This window comes from Grus americana, chromosome 5, assembly GCF_028858705.1.
Source record: "Grus americana isolate bGruAme1 chromosome 5, bGruAme1.mat, whole genome shotgun sequence".
Lineage (NCBI taxonomy): Eukaryota > Metazoa > Chordata > Aves > Gruiformes > Gruidae > Grus > Grus americana.
Genome location: NC_072856.1, coordinates 52,432,999 through 52,453,279, shown reverse-complemented (window position 1 = coordinate 52,453,279; position 20,281 = coordinate 52,432,999). Strand labels below are relative to the sequence as shown.

General features: G+C 37.3%; 1 protein-coding gene across 3 annotated transcripts in view; it reads left to right on the top strand.

Annotated features, from left to right (window-relative positions):
• RPS6KA5 (ribosomal protein S6 kinase A5) overlaps positions 1-20,281 on the top strand; it is an 83,598-nt gene that overhangs the window by 51,132 nt on the left and 12,185 nt on the right. For all 3 annotated transcript variants that reach the window (XR_008577260.1, XM_054826368.1, XM_054826367.1), the window contains 6 exons: positions 9,289-9,439; positions 10,815-10,976; positions 12,200-12,325; positions 13,053-13,186; positions 16,374-16,467; positions 18,722-18,892. Coding sequence is in view for 2 of the 3 variants with exons in the window: in XM_054826368.1 (XP_054682343.1) it covers positions 9,289-9,439; positions 10,815-10,976; positions 12,200-12,325; positions 13,053-13,186; positions 16,374-16,467; positions 18,722-18,892 (838 nt within the window). In the remaining variant the exon portion in view is untranslated. The remainder of the gene's footprint in view (positions 1-9,288; positions 9,440-10,814; positions 10,977-12,199; positions 12,326-13,052; positions 13,187-16,373; positions 16,468-18,721; positions 18,893-20,281) is intronic.

The following is a 20,281-nucleotide window of genomic DNA, read 5'->3' as shown; positions in this document are numbered from 1 at the left end:
TAACTCTTTCTGACCTAGTAAAGGTTAGAAATTTTGTTGAGTGCTTGCTTATGCCATGTCTGAAGTGGTAACTTTGACTCCCAAGATTTACTAAATGGAACTCTGAAAGAGTTACAAATTTTTAGAGAGAACCTTGAGCCGAGTTTTACAGATACAGTTTTTCCCCAAAACTGAGAATCTTTTCAGATACGTATTCTACAGGATTTGACTGTCTTTTGGTAGGTCCTTATGTGTTCTTTAATATCTCTAATCTTTCTGATAACTTAAGATTAAATTCCAAGCTGAGAAACTGCAAGGTTGCTAACATCCGTCCTCTGATGGCTAAGAACCTAATTTCTGATCTAAATTTGGTTGTGGCAAGTTTACTGTGTTGTTGCTCAGTACGCTTTTGTTCTGGTTGGTGTTTATGCTACACATTTATAGACAGCAATCCTGTAATCTTTCAGCTTTTATTTTGATAAATTTAGAAGGTAAATTCTTGCAGTCTTCTTTAAATAAAGATGTTCCTCAGTCTTCCTGCTTCTTGAAAAAGCCTTTTCTTAACTCAGCTTATGTTGTTCTTTCTTACATATGGGCAATTTATTCCTGTTGATGTTTCAAGAGGATCTTGTTTAAGGGAAGTAGTAATTCACCATCTGAACAAAAAGATATTCCTTCCTTTTCTCTTGGGTTCCTCTTGTTGATGCCAATGGTGGACCGATAGATCTAATTCCTCTTCCTTTTCTATCACTTCTAACTGATAAGCCCCTAGTTTATAGCTGAAATCTCATTAATCCAAACTATATGACTGCATTTCAGACTTGATTTCATCTGTCTTCAGTGCTCACAAGACCCCTGGTTTCTGAATCCTTTCCATTGATAGCAATGTCTGTGTGGATGACATCTGTTTTGTGTGTTTGCAGTTTATTATGTAATGAATGTTATGTTCCATTTAAGAGTGTGCCTGAGCATATGAGAACATTGCTGTTTTCTCTGTCCTGGCAGCTGCACCGAGTCATGTGGAGCCTTCTGGGGAATGGTGGTTACTGTGTGCCTTGGGGAGTAACAGGAGTGTATTCAGGGCTTTCCCTGAGGGAAGGGTAGGGTAGAGCAGGCGGAATGGATGTGAGAAGTCAGCAGGCTGTGATGCTCCTGCAGCCCAGGCAGAGGGTGAGAAGAGTAGGAAGCAGAAGTATATCTCAGAGAAGGTGGAAAGAAAAACTTTTTCTAAGGATTGAAGGGGACTGTGTAGAGTTTGCTGCAACTTGGGAAGCTGTTGAGGTACTCGCTTGAGAGCATGCCTGAAAGAAATGATCTGCCCTTCCCAACATGCTAGCTTGTTAAATTTAGAAATTCTTGTTACCATATTCACGGCTTTTCAGAAATACCCTCCATGTATTTATGTCTAGCATGGGCACACTGAGCTCTTTAAAGAAATAAGAGCTAAATTTTCAGTACCTGTCTTTATCCTAAGCCTGTCTGGCCCAGAAGCTATGATCTTTATTTCTTTTGTTTCTTTGATAATTTTGTCACTGAGGATACATTTGCAATTTACACGTAATGTCCTTTTTATTAATTGTTAATTCTTTCAATTATGTCTGCAAGTTTTCTGTTGAATTGGGATGTAGACTCTAGATAATTTTACACCTATAATTAAATAGGTTCCAAAGTGTCTGCGTGACTATCTTTGATCTTTCTAGTTTCATTTCCTTTCTAAACTGATGAAAAAACTGAATTGCAGATAACTTCGTCAGATACTTACAGTTGCCAGTGGTAATAAAATCACTAGCACTGGCACAGAGATACGAGTTGGTACAAACTTCCTTCTTGATGGCGAAGTTATTCCAAACAGAAATTGTATTCCCTAACCTGAATATGCTTTAACTTGCCAATTGCAGCAGACTTAGAAAATTCAGTTTTCTCTTACTCAGTCACAAGCCCTGAAAGCGTAGTTTCCATGGCCTTTGATTTTTTTTTCTGAGTTTAAGGAAGAAAGTCGTCTTCTAAATGAATCCAGGCCCTTTTATTTTACCTAGGTGGGAAGTAATCTTAGATATTTTTAGATAATTTTATTCCCTTGTGTAGCACAATGACTATCTGCTGTTAAATTTGAGCACGAAGTATTGTTCTGAAATCTCTCTTTAATGGACAGTTCAGTTATTCTGTCAGAAATAGTTACTGTGTGGTTTGTATCTTTTTTTGCTCTCTTCTGATGAGAGATTGTGTTCAGTTCTTTTATCATAACCTTTTTGACCACTCTGCAGACTTCTCTTTCATGGCAAATGCAACTTAAGCAAGTGCATACTTTAATTTCCCTTATGTCTCTGTCCATGAAGATTCTTTTTGTTCACATGCTTGGTGTTACAGGGTATTAAACTTGATAAAAAAAATAATTTCACAGAACTATTCAAGTATCTCCTTTTTTCTAGTATGCCCTCTCCCCTTTCTTCTCCCTTCCTCCCAAATCTTCCTTTCATTTTTAAGAACTCTGGACTTCCATTGCTGCAGAGCCATTGATGGGACCCATCCTGCAAAAGCAAAGGCAAGAACTGGGTTTGATTACAAACCCAGTATTTTCAGTTTGACTGTGAGTGGTTTGTAGTGCTGACTTGAAAGACAGGCAAATCCATTTTAGGGTGTTGACTTTTGAGGGTCTTGTCATGCACACAGGGATTTAAAACGAGCATGAAGTTTTTGGAGTATTACTTTGCTGCAGCTTAGAAAATCTTAGCAGCTTTGGGGTTGCATAGATAGGTATCTTTTTCCCCTTTTATACATACATACATCTGTAAAATAATCTGTAGAAGCATATGATGCCATATTAGCATACTAATACTAATAGCAGCCTGTGCTCTTTATTTGACATAATTGGTTAGACTTTATTTAAACTCATGGAGGATGGCTGAAATTTGACCATTTGTTAGATCCTCTCAAGATATTTTGTCCACAATTCTGCAAGAAACCTTTCCTTGATAAAACTGTTGGGAAGATGCATAGCAGGTGTATACTGGGATTCCCTTATTAATTTTCTGTCTGCGAAGACTCCAGTGATTGCTTGATCTTTTAAAGGACAGAGCAGTCATTAAATCCAACTTGTAATTTGCATGGTGTCTTCTGCAATTTTGTCCTGTAGATAGCTCATAGCTGTCTACCTAGAATGTACAGCATTTATATGATTAGACAGGATTCCACAGTCCAAGAACTGATAGACAATAATATAATGATGTTTTTCTAAGGGATGAGTTAGGAAATCTCAGCCACATGAGGGAAAGCATTTGATGCTAGACTTAGTGTGAATCACATCACATCAGTGACTCTGCCTACAGATCAGTTCAACCTTTCAGTAAAGCAGATGGTTTTAAGAAAGTCATAAGTATTGCATCAAAGTCTCCAGCTTGCCTAGAACTGGGGATGCACATATACATCTGACTACTCAAAGCTGGAACAAAAGAATCTGGCATTAGTAGTTCTGAGATGACGGGGCATTCAGTAAAGTTGTTCTCAAATATGAAGGTGAAAACTTTGCTTTGGAAGCTCATCCCTCTGCCCTTTAACAGGGTTACGGCTTGGGATTGCTTTCTCTTATTCCCTGAACATGGATATGTATCTTTTTGGTGATGCTTGTAATACAGTTCAAGGGCACTGATAATAGACTATAGGTTTATGCTAGAACTGTTACTAGTGTTTCTTGTTGGTTGGTCAGCTATGGTGATCTTTTCATTTTTTCATGATCTAATTGTGTCTTTTACATGATGGAAGGGGGGGGGGGAAGCTTCAAGTTCTGCACTTTTGATATGTTGTTATCATCTCTTCCACAGTCAGGTTCAGGCATCTGCTTTCAGGCTAATCACAGTGGAGGATGAAAGGTGGCTTCCATCTCAGTATCACGTATTTTATGTCTGTATTTTGACCAAAATAGTTGGGTTTTGTCTTTTCTCTGTCTAAAATCTTTGTTTTGTTGGCACCTAATGGTTACCACTTCTTAAATTTTTTTTGTCCTTCTTTCTTGTAATTAGGTTTGTTTCTCAGTGTTAACTGTTTTAAACAGGTTACGTAGTTATGGTTTCCAATAATGAATTGGCATTAGTTTGTTCAAGTGCCCCATCTTCAGTTAGTTTTCCATATGCTTTACTTCTCAGAATGATCACTCAGTGGATATATTTAATAGAAGTTTTTACAATATAGTTTGGTCAATATAATGCTAAAAGATAAATTGGTCAAATTGGTCCATGAGTCACATTGCTAAATTGTTCCTGTTGTCAACAGATGTTTGCATATTCTTTGACATTGGATTTTCTCAGCTATGCAGTGCATCAGAATATTGACTAGCTGTTTACAGAGTTATTTAAAATGAAAAATGAAGAAAATATCTTTCAGCTTCTGGCTAACAGCATATTTTCCCCTTTCATTTTATCTTAACCACTGGGAGCAATCTGCTGTCCATGTTGGGAAAGCTCCCGATGACACTGTCTTTATAAGGCCTTTATTGAGCATTGCAAGGGCATTCGTGCTTAAGGCCTTAAGATTATCACCCTGAAATGAATGAGGTCAGAAACCTCTTCAAATTCTCTTTAGACTAACATTGTAATATAAGCCTTTGGCACATGTTTTTTGCATTTCTGGTTGGTTTTCTTCTGTAGAAGGACTTTATTCAGCCAGCAAACACGTATCCCAATCTCTACTGCTTTGGTAAAGAACAGATAAACCTGTGGTCAGTCTATGCAATTTTTAAACGAGGAGCTAGCACAGATCAGTGGTGGCAACTCTGAATTTTTCATAACAAAACCAGTGAGTTCCTTGGCCAATTTGTCAGGCTCGGCAGCCTGCACCTGTTACATAGAAGTGGCTCTGAAGATACTGATAAACAGGGGGAGCTTCTAAACATCAAGGTGTCGTTTTCCTCCTCCTCCTTATCATTCATTAGCATGTCCTTTGCATTATCACGTATGCTCTTGGTCTGTAGTATTTATGGGAGAAAGTCATCAGAGCTTAAATTCCTGAAAAACAATACCAGTGGAGTTAGCTCCTAGCTCTGCATAGTCTGCCATAGAGAAGATGGAAATGATTCAGGACCTCAAAGTAATAACCTCCTTGACCTACGCAACAGATGGTTTCTCTCAAAGTGTCTTCGGTACATCCAGAGTGCTCTTATCAGCTGGGGTAAACTCAGCTCATCCCTGCTCAGAGGGGTTGTACTAGGCTAGGAGAAGCAGAAAATACAGCAGAGTAGTCCTTCAGCAGCTTTGACCACAGTCACCACTTGGGATACTTAATTCTTCCTGCTTACTTCTGTCACTGTTACTGGACCACAGAAACATGAAATGTACAAGAGGATGGAGGTGATTCAGAAAAGGAAAGGAAGGTTGATGCTAAAGGCCATAGCTTTTTTTCAGAAGCACAGACATCCCGGGAAGGACTTTGACACATGCAGCTTCCTTCCTCTGAACACTTCATGGGCTACTGTTATAGCCTTGAGTGACTTACCCCTCAGTACAACACTTCACTAGTGAAGCCAGACTCTTTTTACTTGATCAAGCTGCTTGATTAGTCTTCACCAATTTCTGCTCTGTTGATCCCATCTGGTCTTCCTTTTCTGGCAGCTTGCTTTCCATCCTAATTAATGTGTATATAGCTTCACATACTTCAATTCCATGGTAAGTGTAAGTAGTTCCTGGAACTTCTAAAGAAATTAGCTTCATTCTTCACTACTTCTGTAGTGTGGTTCTGTGAACCAGTCCAGACCGTCGTGAATATTTTATAGTATCAGTCAACCTCAAAAGTATTTCCGAACAAGTACCACTGGCATGTATAAATGCAACTTACATGGAGTCTGCTTGTACAGCATGGCAAAATGCTGCCTTCTCTGCAGTGGGCTTTAGGAGGGTTGACAGATGGAAGATATCCCTCAACGTAATCATAGCTTGCTTTTCACATAGCTAAATACCACTTCATTGTTAATTCTGCCTATAAAAAGAAATAATTTAAAACGGTAATCTTGGCAAAAGGCAGGAATTACCGATGCTATTGCCACAGAAGTTTTCCTTTAGGTAAAATATAGTGTTATACCAAACTATTATTGACAAAATATGTATGCTAATTGTTTTGAGAGAGATAATCTTTATAAGGGATTCCTTCCCCCAAGAATTTAAGGAGTGGTTTCTACCCAAAGAGCAGAATGTCAAGTAATATGCAAAGTTACTTTATAAACCTGTCTCAGCTTCAGCTGGGACTCTGCTCAGTTAACACATCAATGGTACAACCAATTGCAATTCTCAGGCTGACCGAAGACATGCAATATGTCACTGGAAAATTTGCAATTAGAGGGATGAGACCTACTAGTGTTGTTACTGCAGAAGTACTTATTTTGGCTAAGAATTTTCTGGTAACTTTGCAGTGTGGGGTTCTATAAAAGACTTTCCACTGCTTATGTTTGTGTCACACTTTCTTTTATTATGTGAATGTTTGTATCTGCATCGGAAGCCTGAGACACAGGCAAGAATCTTATTGCTAGCACTTACCAGCATCACTACTACAGAGACTGCTCTTCTGAGGCTGCACAGATAAATTGTACTCATTTGTTCTCTTTGTTACCAATCATCCCAATTCAGCATCTTTTTTTCAGAGACATTTTCAAATTTTTATCTGACTTGGCCATCTCTAATCTCTGACATTTTTCAGACAGGAAATTACTCTAGAATTTTTCTTTGGGATTCTAAAGACATCCCAGAGTCTCAATCCCATTGCTTTAGAAATCAATTTAAAAAAATACTGACTTGGGGATTTTTTCCCTTTCTGAGAGCCCAAAGAGAACTTGTCTTTTTCCAGGATCTTTGTTATATACATTTCTGATTCTCTCATCAGAAAGATTGATAAATACATTTCCTTGGACTCTTCTGACTGAAGTGACCTTCAAGCTAAGAAGACATTTTAGGTTTTGTTGGCCCTCCTGTAAATCAAGTAATTTTGCTATCAAGATGTCCTGTCTTCTGTCTTACAACAGGAAGGTTTTCTTACTTCCTTACCTGCTTCCCCTTTCTGAAAGTGGATGATTTCTGAAGAGGCTGAATCTTTACTTCTCCACCAATCCTACAGTGTAAGAATCCTCTTGTTTAGTAATGTTTAAATTTGGTATTAACATCCCTAATTAAGAAATTATTTGGCAATATTGTACTTTTATCTCCTTTTCTTTAAAGTGAAGTGTGTCCAGAAGTTGAGGACAAGGCTTATGGTTGCTGTTACTTCTGCTGGCAGAGTGGCTGTTATTTAGACCCTTATTGGCAGATCATCCATCTTAAAACTCAGACTGTATTTTCCTAACTCATTTCAGAGTTACTTAAACCAAGAGGTTAGCTTGTTTTGTCTTGTTCGTTTTGCTTGAAATTGGATACTACATCAGTAGAAACAACCCCTGGGATCTGTGTGTATTGAACTTGTTTTTGTCCTTCTACACTGGCAGGACAAGATTATTTAGGAAACAATCTGTTTGTATCTATTTTTGGAGTAATCCAAGAAGTTACGTATTTCAAGATAAAAGATTTCCCATGGGATAGCTAACTCTAAGGATATGTCATGCAGAAACTTTAAACAAAAATTAAAATGTCCTGCGGTGATCAACTTAAGCTCTATGAGACATATAAAAATTGCGATTTTAGTGCTGCCGCAACCTCATATAATTTCAGCCTTGCAGTCTCTCATAGCTTCAAAATCTTTCAGTCTGTGTTTAGTGGAGGCACTCTTAAGTCCTCCTTGCTTCCAAAGTCACCACAGTGAGAGTATGCGTATAGATATATAGACACCCGGCTGAACATTTGTCAGCAATGTGCTTTTGTGGCAAAGGCAGCAAGTGGTATCCTGGGCTGCAGTAGACAAAGTGTCACCAGGCTGAGGGAGGCGATCCTTCCTCTCTCCTCAGCCCTGGTGAGGCCACATCTGGAGTACTGGGTCCAGTTCTGGGCTCGCCAGTACAAGAGAGATGTGGGCATACTGGAGAAAGTCCAGCAAAGGGCCACAAAGATGATTAAGGGACTGAAGTATATGAAGAAAGGCTGAGAGAGCTGGGACTGTTCTGCCTGGAGAAGGGAAGGCTCAGGGGGATCTTATCAATGTATATAAATGCCTGAAGGGAGGGTGCAAAGGCGAGGGAGCCAGGCTCTTTGCAGTGGGGTCCAGTGACAGGACCAGAGGCAGTGGGCACAAACTGAAACAGAGGAGGTTCCCTCTGAACATCAGGAAACAGTCCTCTTTGCAGATAGGCAAAAGGCTTCTAGACATGGCTGTGGGCAACTGGCTCTAGGTGAATATGTTTGAGCAGGGGGGTTGGACCAGATGACCTCCAGAAGTCCCTTCCAACCTCATCCATTCTGTGATTCTGTATGCTAAAGGGTTTTCTGTGTGTATCTTTTTGAACCTGTTGATGTGTCTTTGGTATGTGTTTCTGTGTGCATTCTCAATTTTCCTTCAGAGTCCTTAGCTTCAATATCTACATTTGGAGTAACTGAAGGAAAACTTGCCTTCCTCTTTTATAAAAACTGTGGGAGCTACACATGTAAAAGATAAGTATTGAAATGTGATTCTACTTAGGCTTCCAAGATTTTGAAGTTCCACTAGCCTTATTTGATGGCTCCTAGTTCTTGTGTTGAAAGAGACAGCAAGGTCCCTATCCACTTTCTCTTTACCATCCATTGTTTTGAGGGGGAACACGATTCCCAGCCACCTTAAGTCCCCTTTTCGCTAAGCTGGATATTTCTAGCCTTTTTTGTAGATCTTCATATGAAACACATTCTGTATTTCTGATTCATCTTGTTACTCTTCTCTAAAACTTTTCCAGTTGTACTGTCCCCTTTTGAGAGTAGGGCATGAGCACTGCACACAGTATACAAGGTGCAGGCAAACCTCAAATGGTCCAAGTGTGGGTTTTTTTCTCTTTATTTTCTAATAATTTTAACATTGGAATTGGTTTTTGTTTTTTAACTGCTGTTAGGCATCATTTTGATGGTTTTGTGGAGCTATCTGTTGTAGCTATGAGATTTCTTTTGAATAGCAATAGTAAGCTCAGTATGTATGAAATGAGGACTATTTTTCTTTTGTGGACTAAGTTACATAGTTTATCTCCTACAGATGTTGTGTTTCATGTCCATGTGTTCTCAAACCTTTATTTAAAAAAAAAAAAAAGCAGTTTCACATCTGTCATCTTCCAGTCTTTGGGTACAATAGAAGTGAAATGTTAAACACTACCATTAGCATGGTAACTATTTAATTTAACACTGAACACATTAAGTAATTACAAATAATTGTTGTTTTGTTTTACAGGAGAATATTAAAAAGTGAGCCACCTTATCCGCAAGAAATGAGTGCGCTGTCTAAGGATATAATTCAACGTCTTTTGATGAAAGACCCTAAGAAGAGGCTAGGTTGTGGTCCCACTGATGCTGATGAAATCAAACAGCATCCCTTTTTCCAGGTAAAACAGACAACAAAACTCCCCAGATACCACTTACTCCTACGTTAGCGCCTTTGAAATTCAAGTCTAAAGAAATTCTGTTTTGTTAACAGAATAGCTTAGAGGCATGTTGATTGCATGAATAATTGCATTGAACTTAGTAAGAATATTCATGTGCTTATGTATATGGATTTTGTGCATACTACAAGAAGGGCACGGTAGATTTTTAATATATCTTGTTTCTAACAGTTACTTCAAGCAGCCAAAAGACACACTACTTAAACCAGAAGGTTTAATGGAAAACACTTAAATTATATCTTGTGTTGTTTCTTTAAAAGAAAGTTTGCCACTGACATTATTAGTAAAATTTGTATATTGGTAAAATTCACCACCAGTCATAAACGCCTATTCTGTATTTTCCTCTACCGAATTAAATCTTTAGTCTTGTTTAGTAGATTTTAATTCTATTCAGATTTCAGTGTATTAACGTTTGGTTTCAAACAATGATGAAGATTGGATTTGCGTACATCATCTGTACTGTTCTATCCATTGCGGTTAAAATTGTTTGTGTGCTTTCTTTGAAAAAAATAAGTACGTATTTCCGGTGCTTCTGAAGTTAAATATATTTTTAATTGGTATAAATTTTGGAGTATTTAAAGTTGTTAGTATAAATGAAACATTTTGAGTATTTTCAGAGTAATTATCATAACATTCTGCATGGGTAATAACTTGGCTTTTTAACTTCTGAATTTCTTCTCATTCCTTCTGTATTTCTTTCCTCTTATAAGAGAGTCTGACAAAGTAGAGTTAAGCTTCCTTTATTCACTGTTTGGTTTGGAAGATACATTTTTTTTTTCCTCGTACAACACTTTCTAATCTTGACTTCATTTCATTTCTACTCCTTTACAGTAATAGGGCCATTTTCTCATAACTACTCTATCTGTGCTTCCTACTTCTGGTCATGCATTTAAGTAAAAATCCAGAGGCATTATGCTCTCAGGGCTCTGGAAACTGAGATTAGTAATTAAGCATAGAAATCAGCAAGATAGTGCGTGGATGCACTGTGGCTTACAAAAATATAAATGTTGTTTCCTCTGAAACAGAGGAAGAAATTTAAGGCCTGTCATGCTAATTGTTTGGCTTATCTTCACTGTTAAATTTCTTTGTGTTGATTTTTTTTTTTTTAAACTGGACTCTGTCTACTTACAAATAAGTATGATATGTCTTGCCTGTACCTAAGCAAATTAGTGGGGCATAATTTGAATGCTTTTCATCTGCCTATGAAAAATAGCAAATGGAATTAGGACTGTTTGCTTCTGGACAAGTCTCGCTTTCCAATATCTGTTTCTGTTAAATTTTCATTTGATTCAAACTTATTTTCCTGATTTTGGTTTAGAATATGAATTGGGATGATTTAGCTGCCAAAAAAGTATCGGCTCCATTTAAACCAGTAATCAGAGATGAGTTGGATGTCAGTAATTTTGCAGAAGAGTTTACAGAAATGGATCCAACATATTCTCCTGCAGCAACTCCTCAGACTTCAGAAAGAATATTTCAGGTATTTTAAGAATTCACATTCATTTAAAAAAAAAAAAATTTATTTAACAATTCCACATGTATAGCTAGCTGCCTCCCCACCCCGCCCCCAGCTTCTAAGTTATTTGAAATTAACTATGTAATTTCCAATCCCAGTTCCCAGGGCTGTTTGTTCAGCAATTACAAAATGAGAAAGGTGGAAACAGTGCTACTGCAAACGTAAAATTCCATGTCTCTCTATTCCCTGCTGAATGTCCTACCTGCTGGACTAAAGTCAATCTGTCCTTTATTAATTCTTCATACCTTATGAGTGTTGTCATCTTGACTCCATCAGCCTGGGCTACCAGCTTCAGGAAGAGCAATGTAGTTTGCAGATGCCCATATTATACTCTAGTTATCCCTTTGGGAAGTGGGAGCTAACTGCAGAGTTGAAAGTAAGTCTTCCACATCCCATAGGAGTGCTCTAATTACTAGACTACTATATACAGATCAGGAACGAAGCATTCTTTACCATCTCCTCCATGCTATTAAAGAATGATCCCTTCTTGGACTGCACAGATGGATGTCAGACGGGCAGAAACAGCTCATGTGCAGCCAACTGGGTACCAAAGCTCCCGAGGTGAACAGCAGTTCAGGTTGCTTTCTCTCCTCCCCCTCCTTGTGCTTTGTTGTTTTTTATTGTCTGTTTTTGAGCAGTTTAATGCTTAGAGTACAGGAATGTAGCATCATGTTTTGGAAGTTGTTAGATTTGTACTCGCTATAGCAAGTAATTTATGTGTGTCATAATACAATCTGATTCATTGTGCAGTGGTAGTCACAGCTGTTCTTGTTATGATACCCAAACTGGGCACCATTTAAAATGGTTTGATGCTTACCTCACAACATAAAAACTATTTCGTGCCTTAACTTAAAGGTGCTCTGGGAAGCTAGCTAGTTTGAAGTATGAGCCTTTATCACTATTGCAAAACAATTGAAGCTGAGCCAGATTTTTTTAATTTTTTGTATTACTATTGTTTTGTCTGTAACTGTGGAGAATCATATAACTAATTCCAGGAAGATACTTGCTCACGTTGAACAGAGTTATATCTACCCATCAATGAGTCAGTTAACGGTTTCTGTATTATGTTATGAAAATTCTGATTTCTTTGAAAAATTCTTCTGAAACTTCTAATGTTTGTATGCAGTATGATAGTTTGTGTGCAACAATTTCAAGCCATGCCATTTTCTAATGTCTTAATTTCATAGGGATATTCTTTCGTTGCACCTTCTATTTTGTTTAAACGCAATGCAGCTACAGTAGATCCTCTTCAATTTTATATGGGGGATGAGCGGCCTGGAACTACAACTATTGCCAGAAGTGCTATGATGAAGGTAATAATAATAATATCAAGACCTGAATTAATTTGGTTAACTTGGAACTGCACATAACTTTCAAAGCAGCAATCACAAGCTAGGCTACAGATTACAAAATAGTCATTATTCATTTATCTGTTCTCTGTAACAGCTCCTCAGATGCTCCAAGCGTATAATTTGCATGTAGTATATTAAGAAGTGGTTGAAGTTTAATTGGAAAAATGAGATGGTTGTCTAGTTTTCCAGAAGACTGAAGTATAGTAGAAATAGTAATTTGACTCCTGATACTTCTTATTTAGCCAGCCATTGTAGATATTTTTGAAGCTACTTTAATGATATCAGAATTCCTTCTATGATGTATTTGCCCAAAAGTGTGTATAGTTGTGTGAAGCCTTATAAGAACACATGCTATCGTGATGTCTTCAAACAAGCACATAGTTTTGTGGATAAATGTATGTACAGCCATCTTTGATCCTGTTTGTCTGAATATTTTGTATCTTAAACTATTGTAGTAGTAATGATTTATTTAGTGATTGTTTGTTTAATGTAATGTAAGATTTACTCTTTGTTAGAATAAACTTTATGCATTTTATTAAATAGAAGTTAAGATTATATTTTATCAAAAACAGAGCTCTTTCACAATTTTAAATGTAGATGAAAAATTCTCACGAAACTTTACTCTTTGTCTTTGACTGTGTATACTAAAAGTATTCTGCAGAACTAAATACAGACAGTTTCCTAACAGGACTCTCCATTTTATCATCATTATGAACTGGATCTGAAAGAGAAACCATTGGGAGAAGGAAGTTTTTCCATTTGTCGAAAGTGCTTACACAAGAAAACTAGCCAAGAGTATGCAGTAAAAATAATTAGCAAAAGGTATAAATATTCTATAAGACAATAAAAATATTTTCTTTGCTTACTGTCACCCATGAATTAGAATAATGTTCGCTACATTTTTGGAAGTGGAAAAATAACTTTAAAATAATTTCCTATTTGAAGAATCTACAGAAGCTTATAGTAACCTTATGACCTTTAAAAGATTCTGAGAGTCTTTTGAAACAAAATGTTACTCTTGCTGGGGAGGACACAAGAAGAAACCTAAAGAGTGCTTTTCTGGTTCCTAATTGTATTCTACCCTAACTTTCCCTAATTTTGCTCCTAACCAGAGTAAGGTATAAGGCCCTCTTATCTTTAGACCTAAGTGAACTGAATGTAGACTTACACTAGCTCCCTTTCCTAAGCAGCCCAGTTGATTGCCTAGGACATTGTTTTTAAGAAGGATCTGTAGTGTGGGTTGCCTCAGATCTAATTAAGTGTGTGTGTGTATATGCATGTAAAATGGAATTAGACTATGGAGTTGTAAGTTGCATCTTGTTTCCTGGATGTTCTGAAGAGAGCATCACAATGGAGGCAGCTGACTTGCTTTGTACATGGGGACCATGTGGTCCTTTTCTAGAACGGATACCACTGGCGGTTTCTGCCCAGAGAAAAATAAAGGCAAGGGATTCTTTGAGGGGTGGATGGATTTTTAGCTTCATTTTGCAGTGTTCATTAGTAAATGTCTCTAGTGTGTTGTAGAATGCTGGCAGAAAAGGGAAAGGAAAGTGTAAATGTTTTGCTATCAGAATGATAGTTCACAGTGATCTCTTCTCCAAGACATTTGGCTGTACCTCTGTTTTTCCAGGCTCTAGAAGCAACTGTCCACCAGACTTAAGTGTTTCATTGCATGCTTTTTGCATAGGATAAGTTCAAGAATAAGACAAGTATAGGTGTCTGAGTCAGTTTTCTGAGATCTGCTATGATTAATGGAGGCCTACTCAAAACTGTTAGTGGAGCCTGCAGAGAGACTCGAATGACCGGGCACTAGCAGTGGGATTCAGTAACTTAACCATAGGCATCTACGTAGTGCCATTTTAGCATCTGTTGGTGTCCTCTCTGTCTGCCAGTTCCCATCAGTCTTGTGACTACTACCTTTATGTAGATGTCTTCATGGCTGATGTCTTCCAGGCTCTCCTGTGTTTAGGCCACTGAATCCTACTCTAGGTATGTATTTATTTTACAGTGAACTAGTTCACCCTGTAAGATTCATTAATTTAGAATTTCACTCGTAATGAGACCTTAGACAAGTAGTATGCAGTAGGCAGCTACATTGGGTGTTTTAATCTGGAAATCTCTGCCTTGTGTCTGCATTCAAATTTTTTTTCTGTGGGGCATGCAGAGCTGCAGGTCAGTACTCCCATCTCATCTTAAGCTAATGGTTTTTTTGTTTCTGGATAACAGTGAGCAAACTAGTATTGACTTTTCCCATAGAATTAAGCTTTTAGGAATGATGTCCCTAAATGATATTACTCACAAGTTCTTTTGCTCTTTCCTTCATCTTGGTGGACCAGGCTAAATGAAGGTAAGAAGTGGTCTGTATACAGGGATTTTTTTTTTTAGGATTGCAGGCTGTGAGCAGACTCAGAGCATGTTTATGTACTATTTAGAGGTAGCAGTAAACCCACAGTCTGGATGGCTGGACACAAACCAGCCTTGAATAAGAAACTGTTGAACTGTAAATAATATTGCTCTGCAAACCACACTGGTAACTTTTGATAAAGGAAAAATATAACAGGTTTCTAGTAACTTCTTTGCCTCAAAGCCAGACAGTCTTTAACTCCTACCCATTAAAGGTGCCAAAAAAGTGGATCCTACACCTAGGCCAACCTTTTCATGATACTTGAGGTGAAAGCTCGGATCAAGAGTTCCTCTGTGATGTTGCTTTGTTAGCAGGGCTGGATCTGCCTCCATCGAACAATTTGAGGTTTATCTGTGTGTCTGAAGGCCAGTGAAACAGTGGAGTCCTGTAAACTTGCTTGAGTTACTGTTTTAGAGCTTCCCATTTGTTTTTCATTATATTGTCTGTTTAAAATCTGAGATGGTAACTATTTATAGAGGGGAAATACTCAGAAAAGTTCACACACAAATTTCAAAGGTTTATGTTCATGATACTGAACCTTTCATCTGTTTCCTAGGTCCACCTTCTCCTGATGGTATTTTAGGGCGGAAAGACTGAGAGTCAGGTTTTTTAATTTCTTAGGGACCTGAAATCACTTCTAGTTTAAACAACATCATCATCAGAGATGCAGGTTGAACAGCTTAGTTGTTGATTATATGAAACCTGCAGAAGTCCAGAATTCTCTTGCACAAAAGTCTCATCATGGTTCTGGTCCTAATTAGGAAAAAAAAAAATGCAATGAAAAACTAAGAACGTGTAGTTAGAGAGATTCTGTCTGTTATCCCTAAGGCCTTTCTCTAAGTCAGTACAGGATTAGCTTTTCTTGGAGAAAATTTTGGCAAAAATTTCCAGGCATTATTAGCCCAAAATAAATCAATGTGTGTATTTAGTGGAAACCAAAATATTCTTCTCTGTCCCCATTCACAGAGTTTTTATAATGGTCAGCATGTTCAATTTTTTTAGGCTATAGATTTTAGTACCTGAAAGAGAATTTGTGCAATGATTTTTGCTCTGGAGCTAGTTTCTTCTTATCTCTTCCATTTTAGATTTTTACAATGGCCTGCTTAGGGGTTCATTTGTATAACACAGTTCATATATAGATGATGTTACTCTCTTTTCTAGTAGGAGCTCATAGTTTCCATACAGCTTTGGAAGTACTTCTTTTTTATAAGAATGGAAAAGGATTGGGCCAATAATTTGAGTCTTCAAGATAAAGCTGAACTAATAAATATTTGTAGGAACAGAGGTGAAGTCAAATTGCCCTGGACTAAGGGAAAGGTTTGTTTTAGGTATAAACTATACTGTAATATCATTTCAGCTTTTGCTATAGCAAGTTGCAGTTGCATCAAAAAAATTGTTTGATCTGGGTGCGGTTTTTTAATGTCCTAACTTGCAGGGTCATGTGGAGAGATTTGCTCAGCTTACTTTGAGTATGCTTTTAATTGTCTTCAAGCAGTTGTAATATTAAAAAATTTGGATTGCAAGCAATTAAAAAATAGGTGTAACACTTTGAATGTGCAATTTGCTCAGTAAAATTGGTACAAAATGACTGCTCAATTTTTCCAGAATGGAAGCCAACACCCAGAGAGAAATAACAGCTCTGAAACTCTGCGAAGGACACCCGAATGTAGTGAAGTTACATGAAGTTTATCATGACCAGGTATTTTGAAGAAGCTATAATCACCACTTGCCAAACACGTTGCCATGTGTTTTCCCAAGAACTTTTAGGAGTGAAGCATACTGTTACTGTGGAGGCGACTTTTTTCCCAGGATTTTTGTCTAGTCATTATAGAAGATGAAGCAGAAGTTCTGCATTCAAGGGAATTTGCAGTTACTCTAGCAAATAAAAAAAGTATTTGGAAGAATCAGTGTCCTGGGTTCAGGTTCTGTCCTTGGTCTACTTAGTTAATCATCATACAATATATTAATGACCCAGTTTCTATATCTATGATACTGCGGTACCTAATCACCTTCCATCAGGGTTGTCGTGAATCTTAAAATTATATTTGTGAAATAAGTTGGAAATCTTGCAAATGAAGACTACATATCTAGCATTTTTTTCTTACATATTAGTAGCTTAATGGAAATAACCAAGCAGTTTGCTAAGTTATCAAATGTGAAAGTAGAGCCTCTATTTGAAAATACATTGAGATCAGTTTAGGATTTATTTAGGGACCTTAGTTGTCTTTTTCCTTAGTGTAATGCAAGCTCCACAGCATGTAATAAGCCATAATTTGATCTAACTTGGAGGTTGGCCCTGATTTGAGCTAGGGAGTTTGGACCAGATGTCCTGCGGAGGTCCCTTCCAACCTAAACTACTCTGTGATTCTAGTCTATGATTTTGTAATGGAACATGGGCTGTCTTGCCTCCCCTTGCATCCCAGTCTATCCCCGTTATGCTGTTTATACAAGGACCAGCAGAGTGCTCATGTGGAGCACTTCTAAAATGAGCTGAGAGGATGAAAAATCTGTATTGTAATATTTAATAAGGAAGCCTTTTTTGACTATATGACTATAAATGACTATACTCAGGAATACCTAAAAAAAAGTTTGCTCTGCAACTGAATAGGCTACTCTCAACCAGCCAAACCATTGTATTTTTAGTTTCTCCTGGTAGCTTCCAGGTGTTATCTTCCAGATTACTCATACACAATATTCTGAAGACAGAACTGATCAAAGTTTTCTAGTTTTGACACTTCTGTGGTTTGTCTTAAAAAAAAAAAAAGCGTAAAAAAAGTTCCAATTTTTAACTTGCTTTAATATGTGATCAAATTCTATCTTAGTAATCCAACCATAGAGTATTGGGTTGCAGTCTGTTTTTGTAAGCCGCGAGAAGTTTTCTAGCAGAGAAAAGTCTCCTTATCCTTTCTGACTTTCCTGTGAGCTATTCCTAAGACATAAAGAAAATTTGCAGGAGAGGACACCTTACAAGCATTACTAGTGATGTGACTAGTAGACACCTTGTTTGTTCTAAGAAGTGTTACTGCTTTCTGTCCACATAGCTCTGCTTCTGTTCCTTGATACCTAAATAGTGTGCACCTTCTCTTCCTGGCTATTTCTTTGAATTTCATTTTTTTGACCTCTTCCCAGAACTTTTTTATTTCCTTGCAAATATTAATTTTCTTACTGTCATTCAGGGGAAGGAAATGCTAGAAGCCATCACATGCCTACATCCATTGCCTTTTGAGAATGCTACCTTCACTTTCCTGTCCTGAGAAGTCTGCTGTTTGTTTAATTGCAAGACATTTGAATTGCAATTGATTGTGTGCTAATGTTGTCTTATAATCAAGGATGTCACTGCTTATTGATTGTCTTGAAAAGAACAACCATCTAAACAGCCATTACTTTTTAAATTTAAAAAAGTACTCTTTTAATGTTTGGGATGATACCTATTGTGATTCTAATGATAGAGTAGCTTTGGCTACTACTCTGGAGGGGATGAAATCAGAAGAAATTCTAGATAATCTTTGATTTCTCAGTAAAGTTTCAGGGTGTTTTTAAAGGATTTGGTAACATTAAATGGCTAACTCCTTATCCATATTAATAGAAATGTATCTCTACATCAGAACAGGCTTAAACAGCAAAAGTCTAGCTTTTTCCAGCTTTATTTGTTAGCCTAAAGAAAGGCATTTCTTCTCCATACAAATTTATTCATTTACATGGCAGCATTGCATTTTTGTAACTAAATATGGGTGGACCTGGGGAAGACATCAAAATTCTTCAATCTCAGTGAGACTGATGGGGAAAATGTCATCTGAGATGCAATTTGGAGGGCCAGTAAGAAGCACCAAATTGCTATGAGCAGCAGTTTTATTTCTTCAAACATTGGGAACTTACCAAAATAGCACCTAGTTCCTGAATGAATGTTGGTTTGTAATGTTAAATTTCTAACATGACATACTTTATTGTTTCAGCTTCACACGTTTCTAGTAATGGAATTGCTGAAGGGAGGAGAATTGCTTGAACGTATTCAGAAAAAGAAACATTTCAGTGAGACTGAGGCCAGTCATATTATGCGCAGACTTGTTTCAGCAGTGAGCCATATGCATGATGTAGGAGTTGTCCATAGAGATCTGAAACCTGAGGTATAGTGACTTGCCTATATATGTTTAGACATTAAGTTATGAAATACCTGGAATGTGACATACTTCTGTTCCTCCATCTTTTACTACACATTTTTCTACTTCTATATTTTTAATAAAATATTATCACTTAGCAAATTCTGTAGATATTTTCCTGTTCGTAGGTAAAAGTAACTGTTAGGAAAAAATTTTAGTTTTGTAAGTAATTTACACTCTAACTTGTTCAAAACCGTTCTTTGCCTATTTGGGAACAGTTTTTACTAATGGTAAGTATATGTTTATTGTATGAAACAGTTCACAAGCAGAGCTAGGTTGCCTGGGTGCTTTGCCTGTACATTTCCACCTTTTGTTTGATCTTAATCCCCTCGGTAGGGCTTCTTTTGGAGGTAGCTGCGACACCCTTGTACTGTCTTCAGTCCCAGTTAAATGCAAAATGAACCACAAACTAATGCAACCAACTATAAAGATGTGTGATTTGAGTTCAGTGAGTTTAGTAGTTTCCCAAAAGATGAATTATTTTAATATATATTTTTCAATAATTATTTGTTCTGGTATTTTTATCGTGCAGTGTCTTCCCTTCCAGACAATTCAATTTACTAAGGGAAGATTAACCACTGGCTTTGTTCTGCTTCCTGGAGTCAATATTTGCTCCTTTTTCTTTACCAACAATGGGTTTGGATATGTGTTAGCTTTCTTTAGCCCAAGAGTAGTGTAGATTGCTGTTAGTTCATCCAGTAAGGATGTTGTGTTGGTGATTACAGTCATCGTACCTCAGGAAATAGCTACTCCTTTTGGTTCTGCAGTTTAAAATGATCCACTGTTCCTACCAATGTTTCATCCTTTTGTAACATACCTTCTGGTATATTACAAAGTTACTTCATTTATAGTAATTCCAGTTCAACAGGTAAAATAGTCTGCTGGGTGTTGGTATTAAACTGTTTCTGAAAATCAGTCCAAAATATATGTGTTTGAAAGCATCTCTGTATTGGAGTTTCTGTACTAAATAAACAGTTAAATAAAGAGGGGCTATTGTGAAATTCTAATGTGTCAGGTAAAAATGTGACTCTTGGAAAAAGTTTCTCTGCTGACATCATCAAGGAAAGAAAACAGCTTTTGAAACAAATCATTATTGAAAGGACAAACCCCAGAAATCCTTTCTCTCTTCCTATTCTCATTATTTAAGTCTTATTACCATCTTGAATATCAAGGCTAGTTTCTGTAAAGCAGAGAGCTTCAGCTGCATCGTAAATTAGGGAGCCTGCAATTCTCCATCATGTTTGAGAGCAGAAGCCTGGGAAGTCCAAGTAATGAAGGGTTAGCAAACAGCTTGCAGAATGCATTGCCTCCACAGAGTTGGATTTAACCAGCCTGTCTCCTTCCGGCTTGTTGTTT